Source organism: Portunus trituberculatus, chromosome 30 (assembly GCF_017591435.1).
Source record: "Portunus trituberculatus isolate SZX2019 chromosome 30, ASM1759143v1, whole genome shotgun sequence".
NCBI classification, from domain to species: Eukaryota; Metazoa; Arthropoda; class Malacostraca; order Decapoda; family Portunidae; genus Portunus; species Portunus trituberculatus.
Genome location: NC_059284.1, coordinates 6334509 through 6355051, shown reverse-complemented (window position 1 = coordinate 6355051; position 20543 = coordinate 6334509). Strand labels below are relative to the sequence as shown.

The 20543-nt window shown below is 40.8% G+C and overlaps 2 protein-coding genes across 3 annotated transcripts; one reads left to right on the top strand and one right to left on the bottom strand.

Annotated features, from left to right (window-relative positions):
- The first annotated feature begins 404 nt into the window (after positions 1–404).
- On the top strand, positions 405–10541 carry LOC123510972 (von Willebrand factor A domain-containing protein 7-like). Of its 2 annotated transcripts, XM_045266527.1 has the most exons (19): positions 405–997; positions 1588–1760; positions 2221–2420; positions 2528–2725; positions 2979–3115; positions 3421–3649; positions 3858–3949; positions 4380–4517; positions 4851–4993; positions 5113–5287; positions 5658–5784; positions 6033–6118; positions 6247–6433; positions 6691–6903; positions 7663–7876; positions 8232–8388; positions 8827–8953; positions 9243–9425; positions 9684–10541. In XM_045266527.1, exons 1-19 carry the CDS (start codon positions 794–796, stop codon positions 9845–9847), a joined length of 3147 nt encoding a protein of 1048 aa, XP_045122462.1. In that variant the 5' UTR covers positions 405–793; the 3' UTR covers positions 9848–10541. The 2 variants fall into 2 exon arrangements, with proteins under 2 accessions (XP_045122462.1, XP_045122461.1); XM_045266526.1 differs by lacking the exons at positions 405–997; positions 1588–1760 and having other exon boundaries at positions 2222–2420; positions 2503–2725.
- Positions 10542–10848: 307 nt separating this feature from the next.
- Positions 10849–14854, bottom strand: LOC123510975 (trypsin-1-like). Its single transcript, XM_045266535.1, has 6 exons — positions 14705–14854; positions 14230–14324; positions 13549–13649; positions 12433–12580; positions 11913–12059; positions 10849–11754 (listed from the first exon to the last, which is right to left on the bottom strand). The coding sequence occupies exons 1-6, from the start codon at positions 14775–14777 to the stop codon at positions 11485–11487; spliced, it is 834 nt and encodes a 277-aa protein (XP_045122470.1). The 5' UTR covers positions 14778–14854; the 3' UTR covers positions 10849–11484.
- Between the last annotated feature and the right edge of the window lie 5689 nt (positions 14855–20543).

Here is a 20543-nt window from a genome sequence, read left to right as displayed (position 1 = left end):
AAGGTCAATACTTCCAGCAGGTTGCCATGATCATTTCACTGCTGTTTATGGGATATTGACATTACGATGACTACATACATAAAAGCACATGAATATGAAAAAATAAGGGAACTGCAAGAAGCCATCAGGCCTACATGTGGCAGCCCTGTATGAAATATACCTCACTGTTTCCACTTATCATGCCCATCCATATATCCATATATCCATATATATTCTTTTAAAGCTCTCAATTGACTTAGCACAAAGAACCTGATAAGCTTTTGGTGAGCTACCGGAAAAAAATAACAGTTCGTCTGAGGAAACACAATCCTATGGTAGCCTTGAGGACCCAAGGTATATAATCACCCCGCCGGACGCTGGGAGGGCAGTGCGTGGCGTGTCGTATCCGTGCTGGGGTGCCTTCCAGGAAGCGTGGTATTGTGACACCTCGTGTGCGGTCATAGAAATCTGGCATTTTACGCTGCCACTTAGCCATTACAGTGTTCTATGCGATTGTTAACTTGTATCTTTCGTTGCTATTTCCATAAGAATATACTGGACTTTTCTGAAGATTGCAAGAAAGATAATACTGAAGCAGTGTCACTTATTCCTTCCACCACGAAAATACGCTAAACGTCTCTAAAGATTGTAAGAAAGAGACATGACAGTGCTTTATAGTCGATTTAACCAGTGGTACTTACCGGGTTTATTATAAGAACACGTTAAACATTTCTGAGAATTACAAGAAAGACCTGTTGAGCCTTGCTGTGTCGTAACTTCTTGGTCTACGTCAGGAGAGAGGAAGAGTGTTAGCATGGCTGGCTCTGTGATATTGTTACTGACATTCCTACTGTTTCCACGCCTTGGTACTGCTTTTCTAGGGCGCGGCACCCTCCTAGAGAACGATGGTGACATCTTTGACTTGTACTGCGATGGCTTTGACAAAGGCGTGCGAGTGTGGCACCACCGGGAGATCACGAGGGAAGCGGTGAGGCGTGCAGTGGTTCGCTACTTCAAGGTGAGTCACTGGAATACTCTGGTTTTGGTAGGATGAGTATATTAATATGAGAGAGAGAGAGAGAGAGAGAGAGAGAGAGAGAGAGAATAGCATACCAAACATTTTATATTAATTTTTTTGCCAAGACAGAGATTTATAGGGAACAATGAATCCCGTATTTGGCTGGCGTGAGTAGGCGGTGGCAGGAAGGAAGTAAAGGTGTTGGTCTGATGGAAATACCCTTTTTTATCGCGTTTCTGATTCACGGGTTTGTGTAGATTTAGGGGTTGATAAGATTCCGTTGCATTTTAGCTTCATCGATCGGAGCAAGTGAAATGAGCGCGAATAATCAATTTTTTTTTTCTTGGGATTTATTACGTTGTTGTTTTTTCAAAGACGAATGCAAACATTTCTTTTCTTTCCTTTTTTGCAATTACTTTTCCAGATAGGCTACTCTCATTGATATTATATAATTTTTCTATTTCATCTCCTTTTCTTTGCTTTGAAACGCAATTATAATTAAGATGTAAAGTTTATGAATGTCGGAACTTTATAGGCTGGAAAGTGTTACCAAAGAGTAAGTAAATAATTACTTGGATTCCCTGTTGCAGGAAGTGGAGCCAGCCGGAAGGACTTACAACCACAGGGATGGCATGACCCTGGAGGAGGCGTATGAAGAGTACTACGGCCCTGCCTACTCTCCAAAGCCCTTCCTGGATACTGTTTCTAAGCTGGTGGACGCGGCGGCTGAAGTTGACGCCGGTTTAATGGGGGCAGATCCCAGGCAAGTGTTCATTTCTTGACCTGGAAGGAATTTCTTCTGAACCCGTCGTATATCTTCCCATGGCAGTAGCCTATTGTTGTTTGCGTGTCCTTTAATGTAAATCAAGTGCAGTTACACATGTTATTCTACACCAAACCTCCTTTCTTTCAAGGGAGCTGGGTGGTGTAGTTGGTTGAGGGAGGTCGTGTTATTTAATCCTCGCCAAATCTAGTTGCCTGGTGGGAGTCTGGGAGATGTAGTGTTTTCCCGTTAACCCTAGCAGTTCCATATGACCTAAGCTGTTGCGGCGCCTAATGGAATAATTTCTTTCTTCCTCTTTTAAGCTCATCATTAAAGCATGTATTAAAGCATGTATTACTTGAGAATGAGAGATATTCCGGGTTGTAGATGATTGGGCGCACTTTTCTTCTTTCAAATAAGTTCAGTAGACATGTAAGCAATAGCGTCTTCTCTCACCCAGGTATCACTTTGGGAATGAGAGATTTTCAGAGTCTCAGGTGATGCTGACGGGTCGGTGGCGGCGGATGGTGAGCGCAGGTCGAGCTGGCGACTATGACACCGCGCGCCAGCTGTTGGGTCTCTCCTTGGGTACCATACAAGACTTCTACTCCCACACCAACTGGGTCGAACTCGGGAACAAGGACTTCAATAGAAACGTTGGTGAGGCATTGTCCTGGTAGTCCTGGTAGCTAGACTCTATTGTTCAATATAAATGGATATGTCCTACTGCCTTTTATTGAAGACCTCTAATCATATGTTCCTCCAAGGCGCCACAGGTAAGGACTTCCTCAACGTAGCCACTGAACGGGAACACACTTGCCAGGACTGTGGAGAGGGAGCGGATGGAAGAGGCTCCTGCCGCAACAATATTCTGGAGGACATCATAAGACAGGGCAAACTGACATCAGGCTACATTGAGGACTTGTGGGTGGATGGAACCAGAGTGGGAAAGCCGAGGGGAGTAGGTGAGTTGCTAGTTACATCAGTTTTGTTGCTTATGCTATGGTTTTGAATGTTTGAGTATATCACGAATTAATGAGTTAGTCGAGGGAGCTGCTTACTTGCTTAAATTTTCTTGTAGTGATGAATCAATTGAAAGTGTATTTTTTATAAGATAACACTTGACTAAACTATCAATATTAAAAAGAAAAAAACTCAGTGAAGTGTTTCTTGGAATTAGAATTGATATATGGTGTGCCCACCTCTGTTATTCACCAGATAAGTGCAGTCATGGTGGACCAAGAGACAGGTCAAGGGGAGCAGGAGCAAGAGGAGGCATCAACAAGGAGTTGCCAACATCCTGCTTCTCCCCTCATCACTACCTACATCAGAGAGCGGCTCAGCAGGCAGTGGAGGTTAGTTGTTGGAAGGAGATTAGTTTTGACATGTAACTAGTCAGATTTTTTCCTTTTGTTTTCTTACTTTTTTTTCTTTACACCAACACATCCACTCTGTTTTCCATGTATGGATCTCACTTTGTATTCAGTGATAAAGATAATTGAATACCTATTGTGCTTTTATAGCTATTTTGTATTTTGTTATGATCTAATCACATGTGCAAGAAAAGGAAAGATAGCATTATAGATCCAGATGAGATGCCATGTCTTCAAAAAACCTCAAGAACTTAAAACTATCTCATTGGAGCTTTCCTCTTTTGCAGGCCACAGAATATTACCTCACTGTGGTACGTGGGAGTCTGGGGACCCCTGCCTTCTCTCGTCTGCTGGGCCTCCACCCAACTCCTGCCATTGTTGTAGTTTTGGACACCACTGAATCCATGGCACAAGAACTCCAGGCTCTTACCCGAACCTTCTCACGTTTAAATGACAAACACTCTGCAGCAGATTACCCACCCTCTGAGTACCTTTTTGTGCCTTTCAATGACCCATGTATGTAAAGGAAGACTTTTTTATTTGTAGCTAATAGGAGTGAATTTGATTATGACTATATATTTTTGATAACCTTGTCTTTATATGTGGACAAAGAGAATTTGGCACAAGTGTTGATATGTTTATTGGTATTTTCATCATATTTTACTTTTTATGGTATACTTGGTGCAGTGAATTCAAATTATCATATGGTGTGAATTCTGAACAGTGTATGGGCCTATAGTGAGATCCCAACATCCTGCAGAGATCTATCGCACCCTGAGTCAGCTGAGGACAGGTGGAGGAGGAGATGAGGCGGAGGTTAGTAGTAATGTGAACTAAGTGACAGCAAGTGATTGAGGGATAGATAAACATTATGCCTAGAAACAAATTGAAGTATATGTTGACTATCCTGCTGTTCAGTGTAATATTTAAAGATTTTAGTTGTAATATTGGAAAATTTCATGCAAGTTATGAATTCTTGATATAGAGATTTTCAGTGTCTGAAATGAGCTGTTCACATGACAAATTAAAAGTCTCCATATGAGTCATACTACCTTTTAATGAACTGTAACATATTCCATTACATAACACACAGTTTTCTTATAGTTTTCCTCACTAAAAGTGGCTAATGATCATAACTACATACAGTAATAGATTTATCCTATACTTGTATTCAACTTTAGTGGTGAAAGATTGCAGGTTAGTTTTGTACAAGATATTATTGAAACCTCATGCTTCTTTATTATAGCTAAGCATGTCAGCTCTGCGCCTGGCCCTGCACCACTCACCACCCCACTCCCATCTTTTCCTGTTTACCGACGCTCCCATCAAGGACCAGGAGTTTTTTGAGACTGTTGTTACACTGGCACACTCCAAAGCAATCAAGGTAAGGCACAGAATCTCTGTCTCTCTCTCTCTCTCTCTCTCTCTCTCTCTCTCTCTCTCTCTCTCTCTCTCTCTCTCTCTCTCTCTCTCTCTCTCTCTCTCTCTCTCTCTCTCTCTCTCTCTCTCTCTCTCTCTCTCTCTCTCTCTCTCTCTCTCTCTCTCTCTCTCTCTCTCTCTCTCTCTCTCTCTCTCTCTCTCTCTCTCTCTCTCTCTCTCTCTCTCTCTCTCTCTCTCTCTCTCTCTCTCTCTCTCTCTCTCTCTCTCTCTCTCTCTCTCTCTCTCTCTCTCTCTCTGAACATGAAATTTATTGCATATCTCTTTACTCCTATGGCAGGTGACTCCAGTGATAACTCTTCCCACGAGATTTTCAAGATTTGCCACCGAAGAAGACTTGAGTGCGTACAGTGTATTTGGTGATGAGGAGACTGAGGTGTTTACGTACTCAACTCAGGAACTGGAAATCAAGGAAGAGTTAAGGTCAGGCATGACATTAATCTGGTTGTTTCTAATAGTATCCATTATACTCTTTTGTAAATTATTATTGTTCACTGTCACATTGTGGTGTTAACTACTTGTATTTTTATTTCTGACCACAGCCAAATAACAAACAGCAGTGAAATCAAAAGCACAAAAAGGAGACCAAAGCGTCAAGTCAGAAACTATAGCAAATATGAAGAGCTTGCAGAGAAGACAGGAGGCCATGTGGTGCAGGTGGAGAGGGGCAAGGTGGATGAGGTGTCCCGTATGATGGAAGTGGAACAGTACCCTGCGGTGAGAGGCAAAACAGTGTTACACAAATTCATACGCCAAGTTTTGTGCATTCTTTTCATTTTCAGAGATTAGCAGTGTCACATATTTTTTGTGACATGAAGAAAATTGCTGCCATTAACTATTCTACGTTGATTTCTTTTTCACTTATTGTAGAAGGAAAAAGCTAAAACATATCATCTCCATGGTAGTCCATATTAAAACTTGGGTATATGATTAATCACCCTTTTTTCCTTCACTTTTCTTTGATTCATATGTCAGCTTCTAGTTTTTACTTATTTTATGCATATCCACCTTTCACACACACCTTATTTGCACTAACTAGTCATATTATTCAGCTCCCTCAAACATGACTCCTCTCTGCATCTTGCAGGCTGTACTGTGGAGAACCTTGAGATCAACAGTAAGCCAAAATGTAAAGATACCCATTGACTCTTTAGTCAGGGAGATTGAAGTGTCCATCTCAGGAGGTGTCAACTCTGCCACTCTTGCATCCTCAAGTAAGTTCTATATATATTATCTCAGTTTTTTTGCACATTATATGAACTGGTGCTCAGGTAACACTGGGTGCTCCCATTAGGCTATACCTGGAAGTTTGGGATTTCCATGTGTTGAGAGAATGAAGTGCTGTGACTTGTTATTTTATATGGAAAGGAAAGTGAAGATGAACAAGGCAGTGGGAACCCTATACATACTCTCCACTTTGTAACTGTTGATGCTTGAAATTTAAGATTTAACATCTTAACAGGTATAAAGTTTGACCTTACATCCCAGACAAATGGAGGTGACCTTAAGGGATACACAGTGGTGGCTTTGACACCTTTCTTCCTTCAGGTTGGTAAAGTATTTCCACACTCTTCCTCTAGTAAAAGGAAAAATCAATCTTTTAAATAACAAATGCAATTAAAGAAACACTGTTTTCCATTATTAGATCAGTACTTATTGCAGGATGTCTTTCATAGATTCGCATCGACATAACACAACAGCAGCAGTATCTTGGAGACTGGACTCTGACCTTTGAGCCAAAACGTGTGTGTTCGGTCACAGTCTCTGCCCGCACTCCACTGGACATTGCACCAACTTTCTACCTTCCGGATGAACGTTCCTTCCATCCTTCTCTCCAGCGTATCCAGGACCACCCAAGCCAAGGTGTGACTTTGTAAACTGTTAAGTAAGAGAACTGAAATTCATCTTCAGTCATTTGTTGTTGTTAGCACTTAGGATTGTTTTCTTTATGTATTTTTAGGTACTGAGCAGTTGATAGGATTGTTATCTGTATGTATTGTTAGGTATTTTCAGAAATTATATACTTCTATAATAATATAATGAAGTATTCTCAGCTTTTGGATCACAATACAGTACTGGATTTTTGTGTACAAATACAAACATATAGTTACTTTGCACAGACTTGAATTCCTACTTGGATATGGTTATCACTGGTGTGGATCGTGCTGGTCTGAGGGAGGTGAATGAGGCACGGCTGCTGGACAGGTCAGGGAGCGAGGCACAACTAGTCTTCCCCACCTCCTCCCCTCTCCGGAACACCTACCTTAGCCTCCCCACCAGAGATCTGCCACAGGAGAGGTTTACAGTGGCTCTCTATGGGAGGGACGGTTCAGGTGAGTCAGGCAGGTGGACTGTTTGATCTACTGCAGTCTCTGACGAGACAGCCAGACGTTACCCTACGGAACGAGCTCAGAGCTCATTATTTCCGATCTTCGGATAGGCCTGAGACCAGGCACACACCACACACCAGGACAACAAGGTCACAACTCCTCGATTTAAATCCCGTACCTACTCACTGCTAGGTGAACAGGGGCTACACGTGAAAGGAGACACACCCAAATATCTCCACCCGGCCGGGGAATCGAACCCCAGTCCTCTGGCTTGTGAAGCCAGCGCTCTAACCACTGAGCTACCGGGCCGTGTTTGTACATCTTATAAGGTTGAATGCTGACTGATTAGTGTCACAGATAGTGTATTGGCAAGACTATCCATGCTGATCAAAATCCACAAAGGTCTTGGTGATTATCTCGACATTCACGGTAATACTGTCATTCGAGTTTATCTTGGATGTTGTGCCAAAATTTCAGTCCTAGATAACAATTCCTTTGAGGGAATCTCTTTACTTCAGATAATTATTTTTGTACATGTATGGTAAAGAAGGCTTCAGACATTACCTTGCTGATGAAATTTACTCAATATCAAGGTTTATTATAACTTTAGTTTTAACTGGTGCTGAAGGTGTTTTGCTTAATCACAAGTAACACTTCTTTTCACACACTATAATGGCAATCTACAGACTTAAGGTCATTAGGTAGATATCTTTGAGGTATTTCAAGGAAACCTATATATGTGTAATTCCAATATTTTCATAGGTCGGCATTTCCGAAGGGAGAGTGGGACATCTTGGGAGAGAGTAGAATCTGTGATATCTTTCCCACTGGGCCGGGACATCTGGGGTTCTCCAGGGGCCATTCTCAGAATCCCAGTCTTCATCACCAACACTGACTCAGCCACTGGTACCTCCAACACTTACTTCTTGACTGCTAATGATGCTTTTGGCTCCTCAGTTAATCTGGATCAGCAGAGGTGAGTGTGTTATGAACAATTACTTGACTGCCATCATTTACTTATACACCCCAAGTTGAAGTGTAACACAAAAGTTTTACATTTTTTTTATATTGAGTACAGACACCACTGTAATTAATTGTTAGATTAATGTTTTATGTTTGCTTGCATTAATGTAAATAGCATCATAGCTACCTAAGTATATAACAAAAAAAATATTTTTTCTTGTATTAATTTGAAAAGTAGAGATGACTTAGTCAATGTAAGATTAAAGTTTTATGTCACATTTGTCATAGGTTAAGGTTATAATCCCCAATACTTTAGTGAATTACACGGTATATATTTTATTGGAGTTTACTGAAGTTTGGTGATTCAGGGTAACTCTGGGACGGAATGAGACAGCCACAGTGCAGGTGACACTGTACATTGATCCCCAAACACTGCCCCGCACCACCAATAGCCTGGTGGTTAGTGCCTCCTCTACCCGGGGTGACATCTCCCACGCACGGGCTCACATCTCCATCACACCTCTTGTAAGTTTTTTGGGGTAGAGGACCAAGTGGAACCAGTCATGTCCTTACCTTAGGAGCACTTTTATAGAATTTTCAGTGTTTAAAATAGGTAATTGATCTTATAAGTACTTATTTCAGCATTATGTTTTGTGAAGAAATTTCTCCATGTTTTTTTCCCTCTCAGAATTTTGGCAAAAACAATACAATAGTTATATTGTCTTTATCTCTATCCCATTCACTGAATTAATGACAGTTTAATTTTTCTTAATATATTTTTTTTTTCAAGTTGTGATATTTCCTTAATCAGTGTGTTCTTTTGGGTTTAATGTAAAGTGTTGTTAAAAAAGAAGGTTGCACAGTGAATAAGAAGAAAGAAGAAGCATAATACTGTAAAGCCTATGTTCAGATTTTGAATGTGAAGATGATGTAGAGATTTAATCATTTCTATGTTGTATGCAGGTAATTGACCGCACTCCTCCCACTTGTGAGGTCATATCCAAGATATCATGTTCAAGTAGTGACCTGATGCCCAGCTCCTGCTCCAACAGTCGCTGGTCCATGCAGTTCACTGTCCGGGACAACAGAGGTGTGTCACTCCACCAGACTGCAACTCATCTGTTTACCTAAAACTAATGTCTAACATGTTGAATTTGCATATATATATATATATATATATATATATATATATATATATATATATATATATATATATATATATATATATATATATATATATATATATATATATATGTCCTTATATGAATTATTTCTTCACTTTCTGTGAAAGTCTCTTTCTTTCTGTGTAAATTCATTGCTGAATCTTGAGCATATTATAGTATATTTTCATTAGTATCTATTCTGTGTTCAATTTCCAGGAGTGTTTCTTGTGGAATCTCAGCCTGAGGCCAACTTTCCAAACTTTGCCAGTGGTGATAGAGAAGTGACGCTTCCCTACTCTGCCTCGTGCTGTAATCCGGGAGTTACCATTGTGGTTACTGACATAGATAACAATTTTGTTACTTGTGAAGTTAATAATGGGGAGCTGGAATCCTCTGGAGGTAAGCAATATATCCTGTAATGGCAAGTAGTGCTGTTTGTATCATGAATTTTATTTGTTTTTTTGTTGTGGGAAAAAAATTGGATCAATGAATAAATACCACTTGTGAAAAGGTTACATATTTAAAAATTGCATTCTTAATTGTTTATCTGCTATTAGAAAATAGCAGACATAATCATACATAAGGTATGACTTATATATGTCTTTCAAAGTCAAGACAGGCAGACATAATAATATACTGTGGTTTTCTTCATTTCAGGTACTACCACACTGACTACAGCAGCCATCACTGGAATAGCTGTTGGCTCAGTCTTACTTGTGCTGATAATCATCGCAGTCGTTGTTATCTTTGTCATCTATCGCCGTAGAACCAGGAAGGAGGATGTCACCACAAGGGCACCCCGAAGGCTGTCCATGGAATAGGAGTGCGTGAGGGAATATCCAGTGTTGGCAGCAGGGGGGATGTCATTACCATCAGTGGGGGATGAGAGACAGGATCCACTTTATGAACAGCCTATTTTTCCGTCTTGCAGTCACACACAGTCACATCTGAGGAGAACCTCCAGGATTTCAGAATCCTCTTTAAGTACAAGTTTAGATTCCTTTTCATCTTCATCTAGTAGGAGAGAAAATTGCCACCAAGGACACAGTTTAACCCCAAGATGGTCACACTGTCAGTCCTCTGTACCTTCTAAAGGAGAAAGTGAGTCAACAACATCTTCTGTTAATTCTTCTATTTTGTCAAGAACGTCCTATGAGTTTGGATATTGGAAAGTGAAATTCCTGCGAGCACCTTCAGTGTTCACAGTGAATAGAGCAAGTCAGTCAGAGGCATGAGGAATGGACATAGTTTTCATTGCAGTGAAAGAGACAAAGAAAATACTTCCACTAAAGAGAATGTTTTAAAGAAAAGAGATGCATTGAAGTTATATACAAACAAGAAGCAGCAGATGTGGCTAGATACCATTTTAGAGGAAGAAGTGCAAGCTGGTAGTATCATCTTTCACAAATCACCAGTGTAAATCTACATGAAAAAGTACACATCCTGCCCATAGTGACGAGGTGCTGGTGCAGCACTTGTGTTGTAATGGAGGAATGTCATTTTGTTTTCAGTGTTGCTGGGTATTCCCTCATGGATTTATTTATAAAACTTATTTCTGTACCAATACTTTTAAGGTACAGTTTTGTATTTTACTGAATGATCTTTTATTGAATGAATGACTGTATTATTGTATATTGATGGTTTAATCCTTAGATTCTGAATCTATTCAATGTGTACATTGAGGGAAAGAAACATAATTCTTATTATGACAATCTTGATTGCCATGCAATGTTCTCAGGAAGCAAGTATTTGTAAAGTTAGCTTCTCCATTGCATTGGTTTTAATTTCTAGGGTATAGGAAAAGGGAAAATTAAATAATAAGAAAGTAAATCTATTGTTATTCAAAATTGTAATCTTAGTCAAACATTTCTTATCCACATGATTGTAAGCATGTTTTGGTCAAAGTTGGTTAGTCTTTGAATGTTTATATAGCATGTAATATGTAATATTGTAAGATATACACTCATTCAAAGAAAAACAGAAGCAGAGCCATATTATGTACCTGTGAATATACATGTGTTTTGTAGAATTTTTCTTTTATATATTATTGGTCTCCTCTATAACTTCCAGGGAATATCCTTCCATCCACAAGAAAGTTCAAGCTATTCCAGTCATCATTAGCAATAAGTACATACACTGCACATGCCAGAGGGATTACACCTTGACAATGAGACACAAGAATTTCAACTGTAGTGTTTCTTCATACTATTGAACAGTCATTTGTATAATCAAGGTTAGGAATCTGTTGTAATTCCAAAACTTGATAAATTTTTGCAAAATATTTTTGCTTCACTCTTTGGTAACGGCATTAATATTATTACAAAATTTTTGGAGGTTTTGTATAAGATACGCATTATTAGAAAATAAGAAATAACAATCAGCTACAGTGCTGAGTCCTTCAGTCCGACATAAAAATATAATAAGGCAGGTATTTAATGCACAGAGTAATTGCTGCAAGCTAACTAAGATCAGCTGAAATATACATCATGATCCAACTCTTGTAGCAGGCCACCTCTGTAAACACTCGGGGGTAGTAGGACTGCAAGCAACCCTGGCCCCAGGAGGTGATGCCGTGCAGGTGCCCCATGCAGAGGAGCGGCCCTCCCTCGTCACCATCGCAAGTGTCAACCTCTTCTGACGGCAAACCAGCACACATCATGGAGTCCTCGATGGCCATGGCGCCATATGACGCCCTACATGCCTCGTCTGTTAGGGTGGTCATTTCTGCCTGTTTGTTAAAATGAGATTGACAGAATTTAGCCAACTCTGGTGGATCACAAGCTTGAAGGTTACATTACATGAATGCAAGTATATGGCCAAGTAAACTCTAAAGAATTAAAAAAAAAAAAAAAAATCTGAATAACCGCAAATGGCAGAGCAGTATACCTTCTGTAGCTCCTTATAGTAATCCCCAGTTTCAAAGATGGCACCCCAGCCAATTACAGTGCAGAGTGTGTTCTCAGGGACGACCTCTCCATCAGGCGGCAGGGACAGAGGCTGCACCAAGTCTCCTAGTGCCAGTGGTTCCTTTAACTGTTAGGATGATAACAGCATTATTCACGTGTCATCCTATTAACAATGAATTTTCATAATACCAAACAATTGTGCAGATGAAAGTGCAAAGTGAAAAAAAGGGAGGAAAATCGATGTAAGACGTTAAATAATGTCTTCTGTGTTACGAACATTTACGACAAAGGTAAGGATTATTTGATTAATTAACTATTGGTTTTCTTGGACAAGAAAGAATTGATATTTTACATGGCTAAAAAAATACTGCCTTCCGAAGCACAAAGAGGAATAAATGAAAAGGACTAAAATACTACGTTATTCAATTACATTCTACTTCAGAAAAGAAAGATGACCAATTTTTCTCTCTCTCTCTCTCTCTCTCCAGTCGTGCACACACCTTCAGGATGGCCACATTGTTGGAGTGAGTGACGACGTTGAAGTCCTCATGAGGGATCACTGCATCGATCTGTATCACTTGCCGATTTTCCCCATGATCTTCCAGGCTGACGACGCCCGCCACTACTGACAGACTAGCCACCGTGAAGCTGTGAATGGTGCACGATGATGGATAGTCATTTTATGCTTTCATAGGTCCCACAACATCAACTTACTGCAGCAGTAAGTTGAGCCTGTATTTTGAAATGCTTTATTTTGTAATTGGATTTCTTTGCAAGAGAAGAGATGTGAATGGTAGTTGACAGCGATGACCGTAAGAACATCAGTTAAGAACACAAGAACACTACAAGAGGCAGCTCCAAGTGCTACAAATTGTTATAATAATGATTTAGAAACATATATATTTCAATTCTTGAAGAGGTAATATATCATTATATGTGGCAAGTAGTGCCTCCATTAATGTAAATAATTCGGGAAATCAATCTAGAAAAAAAGCAGCGTTCTCTGTTTAATTTTGCACAGTTCGAGTTGTAACACACACACACACACACACACACACACACACACACACACAGGAGATAATAAATCAATTCCCACTGAAATACATTTAGAGAACGCACTGAAATATCTAAAGAAAACGAGAGAGAGTAGGGGTAGAGGAGGAATAAGAAAGTACCTCAGTTCTCAGTTCACGAGAAGGTATTCGAAGCATCACCCAGTGTATTGACTTGAGTGTTGAACAGATATAGGATAGAAGATGAGAGTCAAATAAGTCAATAGTGAGGACAACACCGTTTGTGAGGCGTGGGATAGTGTGTGAACAATATCTGAGGATGGAGTCTTGGTGAAACGTGAACCCAGACTAGTGGGAAGATGGAGGCAGTGCAGGCTGGATGACGTAAGTTGGCTAGCTACCATTGTTTACGTTTTAGTTGTGCATCTTAACTGTTACTCTTGGTGTGTGACTCCTCCACGCCTTTATATCTACGATTATCCCGAGTTACTATTGAAACCATCATGATAGTTCTGTTTTAGCGCAGACAATGATATTTCGTGTTAGATAAGTGCACTTGTCAGTTCCGGTCACCCTTTGATTTTAGCGTACAATATCACTTACTCGTCAACGCAGTCAGCAGTAGTGAGAATGTGCTGTTCTGTTAGTATGGTGCCTCCACACACATGTCTTGAGCCCAGGAACCCTCTGTGCTGCACCGATACCTGTGGAACGAGGGAGTGCTGTTAACAGGTGTGGAACTGCTGAGGATGGATGAAACTGTTTAGATGGAAAACGTTAGCAATTTAAGATGCAGTACTCATTGAGTGAACTCCATTATTTTTGTAATTATTGAGGGATGGAATACATTGAACAGGTGTATGCTAACCCTTTCACTTTACACAAAATCTTCCCCTTCAACATCTTTTAATTTTTGGACACCAGTTTTTGTGCTCAACTCTTTTGAATATGTTTCTGTTTACAGCTAGGCAAAATGTGTTTCCCTTTGATAGTTTTTCCCTCTTGTGTCTCCATGCACACCATTACAACTGTACTAGGAAGGTTAAGAAAGAACGTCTAAAGTTGTAAAAATGATATTGTGCGTTTTACTAAACGATGTCCATTAGTGGGAATTAAATTCAACTTTTGAGTATATTTGTATTGGTGGCTCATGTTGAGACGATGAAAGGAATTGTCAACATTGAACTTTTCTTTTTCTATTAGTCTTATTAGGTTCTAACATCAATTATTGCAGCTTTAAGTGTATTCGGAATAGGTATACATGGACAGGTATAAGATGCAAACCTGATGCGGGAACTCTCCAGGTTTTGCATCTATTCCTCCAATGATTCTTGGAAAATCTTTCTGTTCTCGCTTCCATAGGCCGCCTTCTGCCGCTCCTGAGAAATCGATAGGCAGATAGATGTGTTAGTTAATGCTTGGATATTGTTCTGTATAGACATAATGAGGCTGAATGAGTTGTGTATCCAGTTTAATGACAACACATTTTTGCTTAACTACAAAAATAAAAAGGAACATCTGCATACCATACGCGACTCTTGATAAACTCTGGAAACGTCTGGCGTATTGAACATAAAATTCGCCTGTTTCTTCATTTCAATTAATCAGAAATGTTCAGAAAACAAAACAAAACATTTCAATAAAAATTTTCTACACTTGAGAGTTGGAATGAAACAGTATCCTTATAAAACATTCCCAAATGAAAATATACACATTGCACATCAAAAATCTAAGTGAAAAATAGACAAGCTTATATTACCAAATAGGAGGAGGAGGAGGAGGACAAGAAGATGGTGGAGTTGGAGGAGAGGGGATGCTCGTCTTCTCTTCATGGCAGACGGAGATAAGGTGGTGGTGGTGCTGGCCTGTCGCTGCACTTGCCTTTTCTATCCCACCACCATGAATCCTCCCCTGCCCTGATCCCTCCTTGCCTCGGTTCCCAGCTCTTATCATGCTGTTATCATTTCGTCCCAGCAAGTCTTTTAGTTTGCCGACTAATTTTCGTAATTTTATTGATTTCACTACGCATCATTTGCTTCCATGCACAGCGTCTTTATTTAATTTCGTTGTATTATACATTTTACTCGTTCTCCTCCTTCGCCTTGCATAAATGCTCTTTTTGTACATAGATAGCACAATCCGTGTACGATAACCATTTTTTTTTCAACTCATTGACATGTGGGAAGAATTTAGAAAGTCCAGCTGAGGTTTATTTACAGTATCGTCTGAAAAAGATGAGGGAGGAACCAAACGCTATCATGACTTTTAGACACATGTTTAAGAATGGCCAGTATGAACATCTGTGTTCCTGTGAGTCCTTCACTCTAAGGCGGTTGTAACCTTGACAGCCGGACAGAAGTAGCTATATGGGAGTTTTGGTGTATTTAACAACGATGGGGGGTCGGTATTTCCATCCGAATCGATAAAATTATGGGAACTTCCTTGCTGCAATAGGAAGTAGGTGTCACTGATAAGGGATGGAGGGTAAAAAATCAATGCACACAGCGAAATAATGTGCTTTATTCATAGCGAAAATTTAGAATTAAATAGAAAAACAGCATTCAAGCAGACGTCCAGACCCTTGCATAATTTTTGTATCTCTGAAGGCGATAAGAATATTCCCAACTTCACCTGCTACTTCCCACGGATATCTTGGCACTCTCTCTCCTTCTTTCTCTCTATCCACCGTCCGTCCCAGCATCTGTTGTTTATTACGTAGATTCATGTATATATATATATATATATATATATATATATATATATATATATATATATATATATATATATATATATATATATTTTTTTTTTTTTTTTTTTTTTTTTTTTTCGTGGTTAGAGGTCAGAGAGGTCGAGTAGTGCTTCCACGTGCACGTCTTAGTCGGCCCGCCTGCGCCTGTATGTACGTACGTATGTCCGTGCGTGTATCTGTCTGTCTCGGCGGTGGTTGGTAAGGTGTGGAATGGTGAGGGTACAAGATGTCTGGGTTTTAATCTAAAGTTCAAGGATGGGAATCTTCAGTGCATAGGCTTTCTATTAAGATAGGTCACGGATAAGAGAGAGAGAGAGAGAGAGAGAGAGAGAGAGAGAGAGAGAGAGAGAGAGAGAGAGAGAGAGAGAGAGAGAGAGAGAGAGAGAGAGAGAGAGAGAGAGACACTCTCCTCCCTTACCAGACTTTCTACTTACTTTCATCTCTATTCTGTTGAGTTCACTATTTAGCAAGTACCTTCACTATTTCATCTAAAGGCTGGAACTCAATTCATGTTTCTATGTTTTCTTCGACCTTTAGTATTTCAAAAGAGGAATGTCAGGACTTACCAGAAACTTATTTTTCCAACTCTGAATTTTATTGCTGTCTTTGTAGAAATAGTTATGAAGAAACGTCTTTTATTAAACTATTTTGTTCTCACTTGTTTCTCGACCGTACTCTCTTAATTGTAAAAAAAAAAAAAGTCACTAACATTATGAATAAAATAATTGAAACCATATTTTTTTCTTAACTGTGAAGCTGAGGGCCAAATTATTTCAGTATGTGAGTCTTTTCTTAGATCTCAAGGAGGAGTTGAAGCGGTTAGTGTAATGATGACTAAAAGAATGCTTGCTTTATAATGTTACTATTCAATTCAAGAGATATACTCCTGTTCAGATATACTTTAATGCACAACACACATGTTTCTTAAATTGCAAGGTAGCTCAGGGATATTTCATTCATGCTTGCAAAAAGAAAAATAGATAAAGTGTGTTTGTGTGTCTTTCATGGTTGTATACAATTTTGTTGTGTATTTGTTAAGCTGAGGAAGTTGTAAGTGGGAAGAAAAATCGTGTACACCTTTTCTGTAACAAATGTGTGATATGTAAATGTGTGTGTGTGTGTGTGTGTGTGTGTGTGTGTGTGTGTATGTGTGTGTGTGTGTGTGTGTGTGTGTGTGTGTGTGTGTGTGTGTGTGTGTGTGTGTGCGTGCGTGCGTTTTCATGTCATTGCTTAATGTTGATTATAAAATGTTTTGTGTCTACGTGACGTTCCGCTGTTGTTGTTTTTGTTATTGTTGCTACGGTTGTTGCTCTTGTTGCTGCTGTTGCTTCTGTTGTTGTTGTTGTTGGTAGTGGTGGTGGTAGTGGTGGTGCTAGTGGTTGTGGCGGTTTGTCAGGCATAGAGGAAAAAAAAAACGAAATATAAAAAGCGAATAACTTTGAAAACTATAATCATATGAATGAAAAGTTCGATGGCGTTTTACTTGTTATCATTTGTATATTTCATCTAGATAGGTTGCTGAGGAGGAATGTGTTAAGCAATTTTACAGTTCGGGTAACGCTGGTGATGGGCAATGTGATGAGAGTAACTTGACAGTTTTTGGGGGGATAACTAGAGGAAACACCTGCTAGGGAGAGGCAGGGATGAACAATTAAGTAGCTGGAGGTGTGAGACGGGGGAGAGGGTAGAGGAGAAGGTATTTCATTAAGGAGTATAGAAGGAAAAGAACAGTAACTATGGCAGGTAAAGCAAGGGATAGAATGAGGATGAGGGGGATTGGAGTGGAGACTGCATCAAGGGGAAGGGGGATAGTGGGGGGAAAAGAAGGGTAGGAATAGTAAAAGGTCACTGGGGATAGAGAGGAGGAGGTGGGAGTGGGATGGGTTTGGGGTTCGGGGTTAGGAGAGGATGTGTAGTGCCCGCAGCTTGGTGGAGGCAGGAGTAGTGGCGTCAGCGTGGGGGATGAACAAGATGCCCCGGAGCCACAGTGCCGCCCCCTCCCTGGCTCTCCACGTGATCCTGTTGCTGTGGCGTCTGACCTCCCCGGCTGGCACCCCTAAGCACCTGAGGACACAGTCATTTCGTTCCCTTAGCCAGAGGTAAGGAAGACGGGATTGGGAGGAGGGGTATTCTCGGTGGTTGGCGGTGGTGGAGTGGCGAGGCTGCTGAGCGAGGCGAGGACAATGCCAAGGCCTCGCGGACGTGTTTGGACGCGCGTGGCCGGCGGGCGGGGCTGCCAGGCCGGGGGCGGTGGTCCAATTGGTTCCATCACGGCAGAAATTGAGTTGCAGTCGCCATGACGACGACACTTAGGTGCTCCACTCCCCTCACACGCCCACTGTCCTGTGAACGACGCCCACACCTGTCTGGGGAGGGTGCCGGGGTACATAGAGGGAAGGGCGTAGAGGGGACGGGTGCAGAAGTCTTTGAAATGGCAACCTAACCTGCCGCATCCTACCTCGGCCTTTCCAGCAGCGAGTGCCTTGCTCAGGTATGAAACATGATTTACCTCAGCGTAGCAACATCTGTCCTCGCCAAAAGGTTACCGGTGATTCCTGCTGTGTATTAATTAACGTTACCTTATTTTTACAAACTGGAGCGACCTCATTACTAACTCTCTCTCTCTCTCTCTCTCTCTCTCTCTCTCTCTCTCTCTCTCTCTCTCTGTAATGTAACTTTATCTCACACTGACGTTGTGCTTTTTTTGTGTGCGCGCGCATGCGTGCGTGCGTTTGTGTGTGTGTGTGTGTGTGTGCGTGTGTGTGTGTGTGTGTGTGTGTGTGTGTGTGTGTGTGTGTGTGTATGACAGGTGACAGATAGGAATTGACACAGCCACAGATATATTCACGTAGCTGCTGGAGGAGAGAGAATATCAAGGCGAGTGATCTTAGAAACAGAAAAAGGAGAAGGGTACCTATCCTCCTCCATCCCCCCCGTTTCCTCCTCTTCCTCCTCCTCCTAGTTACGAAGAATCTAATCCAGACTTCCCTTGCGGCCTTGGTTCACGTTCTTCCTCATTTTATAACCTCCGACAGCGAGGTAAACAGAGACGAGCACGACTCTTGTTTGTCTCTCCGTCTCTTTCATCTTGGTTGTTTTCGGCAGTGAGGTTAGGTTTTCAAAAGATCCATCGGGCGAAGCATCATTCTCTCTCTCTCTCTCTCTCTCTCTCTCTCTCTCTCTCTCTCTCCATGTGGTTGGTTCGGTTTTAATATCAGTTCGCAGGGAAAATTACGCTGCCGAAGGATTTACTATTTTATGATATATTTAGTCGTATATTATTCTGTTACGTGGTTTACTATATATTGGTTTATCCTGACTTTTTAATTTGTGACGCTTAATTTTGTGCTTGGTTGTATTTAGTTTAATTTAGAGAGAGAGAGAGAGAGAGAGAGAGAGAGAGAGAGAGAGAGAGAGAGTTCCTTTTTAGAGTTTTGTAAATGTTACCAAAGAAATTTTTGTGAGTGGCAGAGGTTCGTATTTCTTGTCTTTCTCCTCTTCCTCCTCCTCCTCCTCCTCTTTCTGTGTCACATGTGTTATGGCTCTTGTCTTATTGGATATCTTTTAATATTGTTGTCAGTTTCTTTATATCTCCTTTTTTTTTTTTCCTTCCTCTCCCGATTCTGATATGAACTGGCATGAGACTTTTCCTTTTTCATATTGTGCACCGTTTTTCAGCAGATCCTTCTTATTCTTTCTTGATCTTTCTCACTGACAACTAATCTATCACACTTTATTTACCTTATTTATGTTCTTATCGTTGTCTGATATGAGAAGATGTCATGTGCTTGTGGTATATGCTAATCCGTCCGTCTGTCTGTCTGTTAGTCTGTCTGTCTGTCTGTCTCAGTGCATGTCTGTATGTATGTATGCCCTTTATACTTATTGTTTTTTTCTTTGTCGAAGCTGAGGAGTTATGTTGATTCTCTCTCTCTCTCTCTCTCTCTCTCTCTCTCTCTCTCTCTCTCTCTCTCTCTCTCTCTCTCTCTCTCTCTCTCTCTGTGTGTGTGTGTGTGTGTGTGTGTGTGTGTGTGTGTGTGTGTGTGTCTCTCTCTCTCTCTCTCTCTCTCTCTCTCTCTTACGAGTCTCCTGCCGCTTCACCCTCCAGACTTTTGAGACCCCAGGCGGCGCTGCGGTCTCATCTCCGGGCGGATGCGGGAACACGGAAACCCTCAGGCACCCTCCCAGAGTCCCTGATGCTGGTGCTGAAGGTGGTGGCGGAGGCTGAGATCGTGGCTGGTGATGTTAGGTAATGGGAGTGGTGGTTGGGATAGTGAAGGATAAGATGGTGGCACGTATTCTGAAACGCTTCGCTCTCTCACCGACACTGCTTTCTAAAGGCTCTATCTGAAGATACTCGTGTTTTTAAAGGTATTTTTATGCTTTATGATGGATTGGCATGATTTCTACTTAATTGAAAGGAAAATCAGCCATGAAAACTTGGGCAGTTGTTTCTGTGGCTTTAAAAATTGTCACGGTGAGTGAATAAGGCGTTTGTGAATATGGCGCAGTGTTAGAAAGATTGGTGGTGATTTGTTTGGTATGTAGTTAAATCATTGTTTTCTGAGTGGTTGCAGTTTTTGTTAATTTTGAAGGGTGAAGTAAAAGGATGTTATGCGTTGGTGATGCGTTGTGGTGGTGATGGTTGTGATGGCCATAGCCATGATAGTGAATGGTGGTAGTGACAGGGGTCGTGTTATGGTGGTGTTATGTGTGGCTAAAAAAAACAAAAATGTTTATAAAAGAGATGGTGATGGTAACGAGTGATGGTGAATTTGTAGTAATGTTAAGGTTTATTGTGATCCTTAGTCTTAGTAGAACTAATTGAGGTTGAAAGAAAAGCGCTGCA

What these genes read in the sequence shown, in the direction of transcription:
- LOC123510972 (XM_045266527.1), top strand. Translation starts at nt 794, where the DNA reads ATGGCTGGCTCTGTGATATTGTTACTGACATTCCTACTGTTTCCACGC. An exon ending in TGTGCCTTTCAATGACCCAT is followed by an intron (nt 3,650 to 3,857) that starts GTATGTAAAGGA and finishes AATTCTGAACAG; the next exon opens with TGTATGGGCCTATAGTGAGA. An exon ending in CACTGTCCGGGACAACAGAG is followed by an intron (nt 8,954 to 9,242) that starts GTGTGTCACTCC and finishes TTCAATTTCCAG; the next exon opens with GAGTGTTTCTTGTGGAATCT.
- LOC123510975 (XM_045266535.1), bottom strand. Translation starts at nt 14,777, where the DNA reads ATGAAGAGAAGACGAGCATCCCCTCTCCTCCAACTCCACCATCTTCTT. An exon ending in CTGGAGAGTTCCCGCATCAG is followed by an intron (nt 13,650 to 14,229) that starts GTTTGCATCTTA and finishes CTCGTTCCACAG; the next exon opens with GTATCGGTGCAGCACAGAGG. An exon ending in ACTATAAGGAGCTACAGAAG is followed by an intron (nt 11,755 to 11,912) that starts GTATACTGCTCT and finishes TTTAACAAACAG; the next exon opens with GCAGAAATGACCACCCTAAC.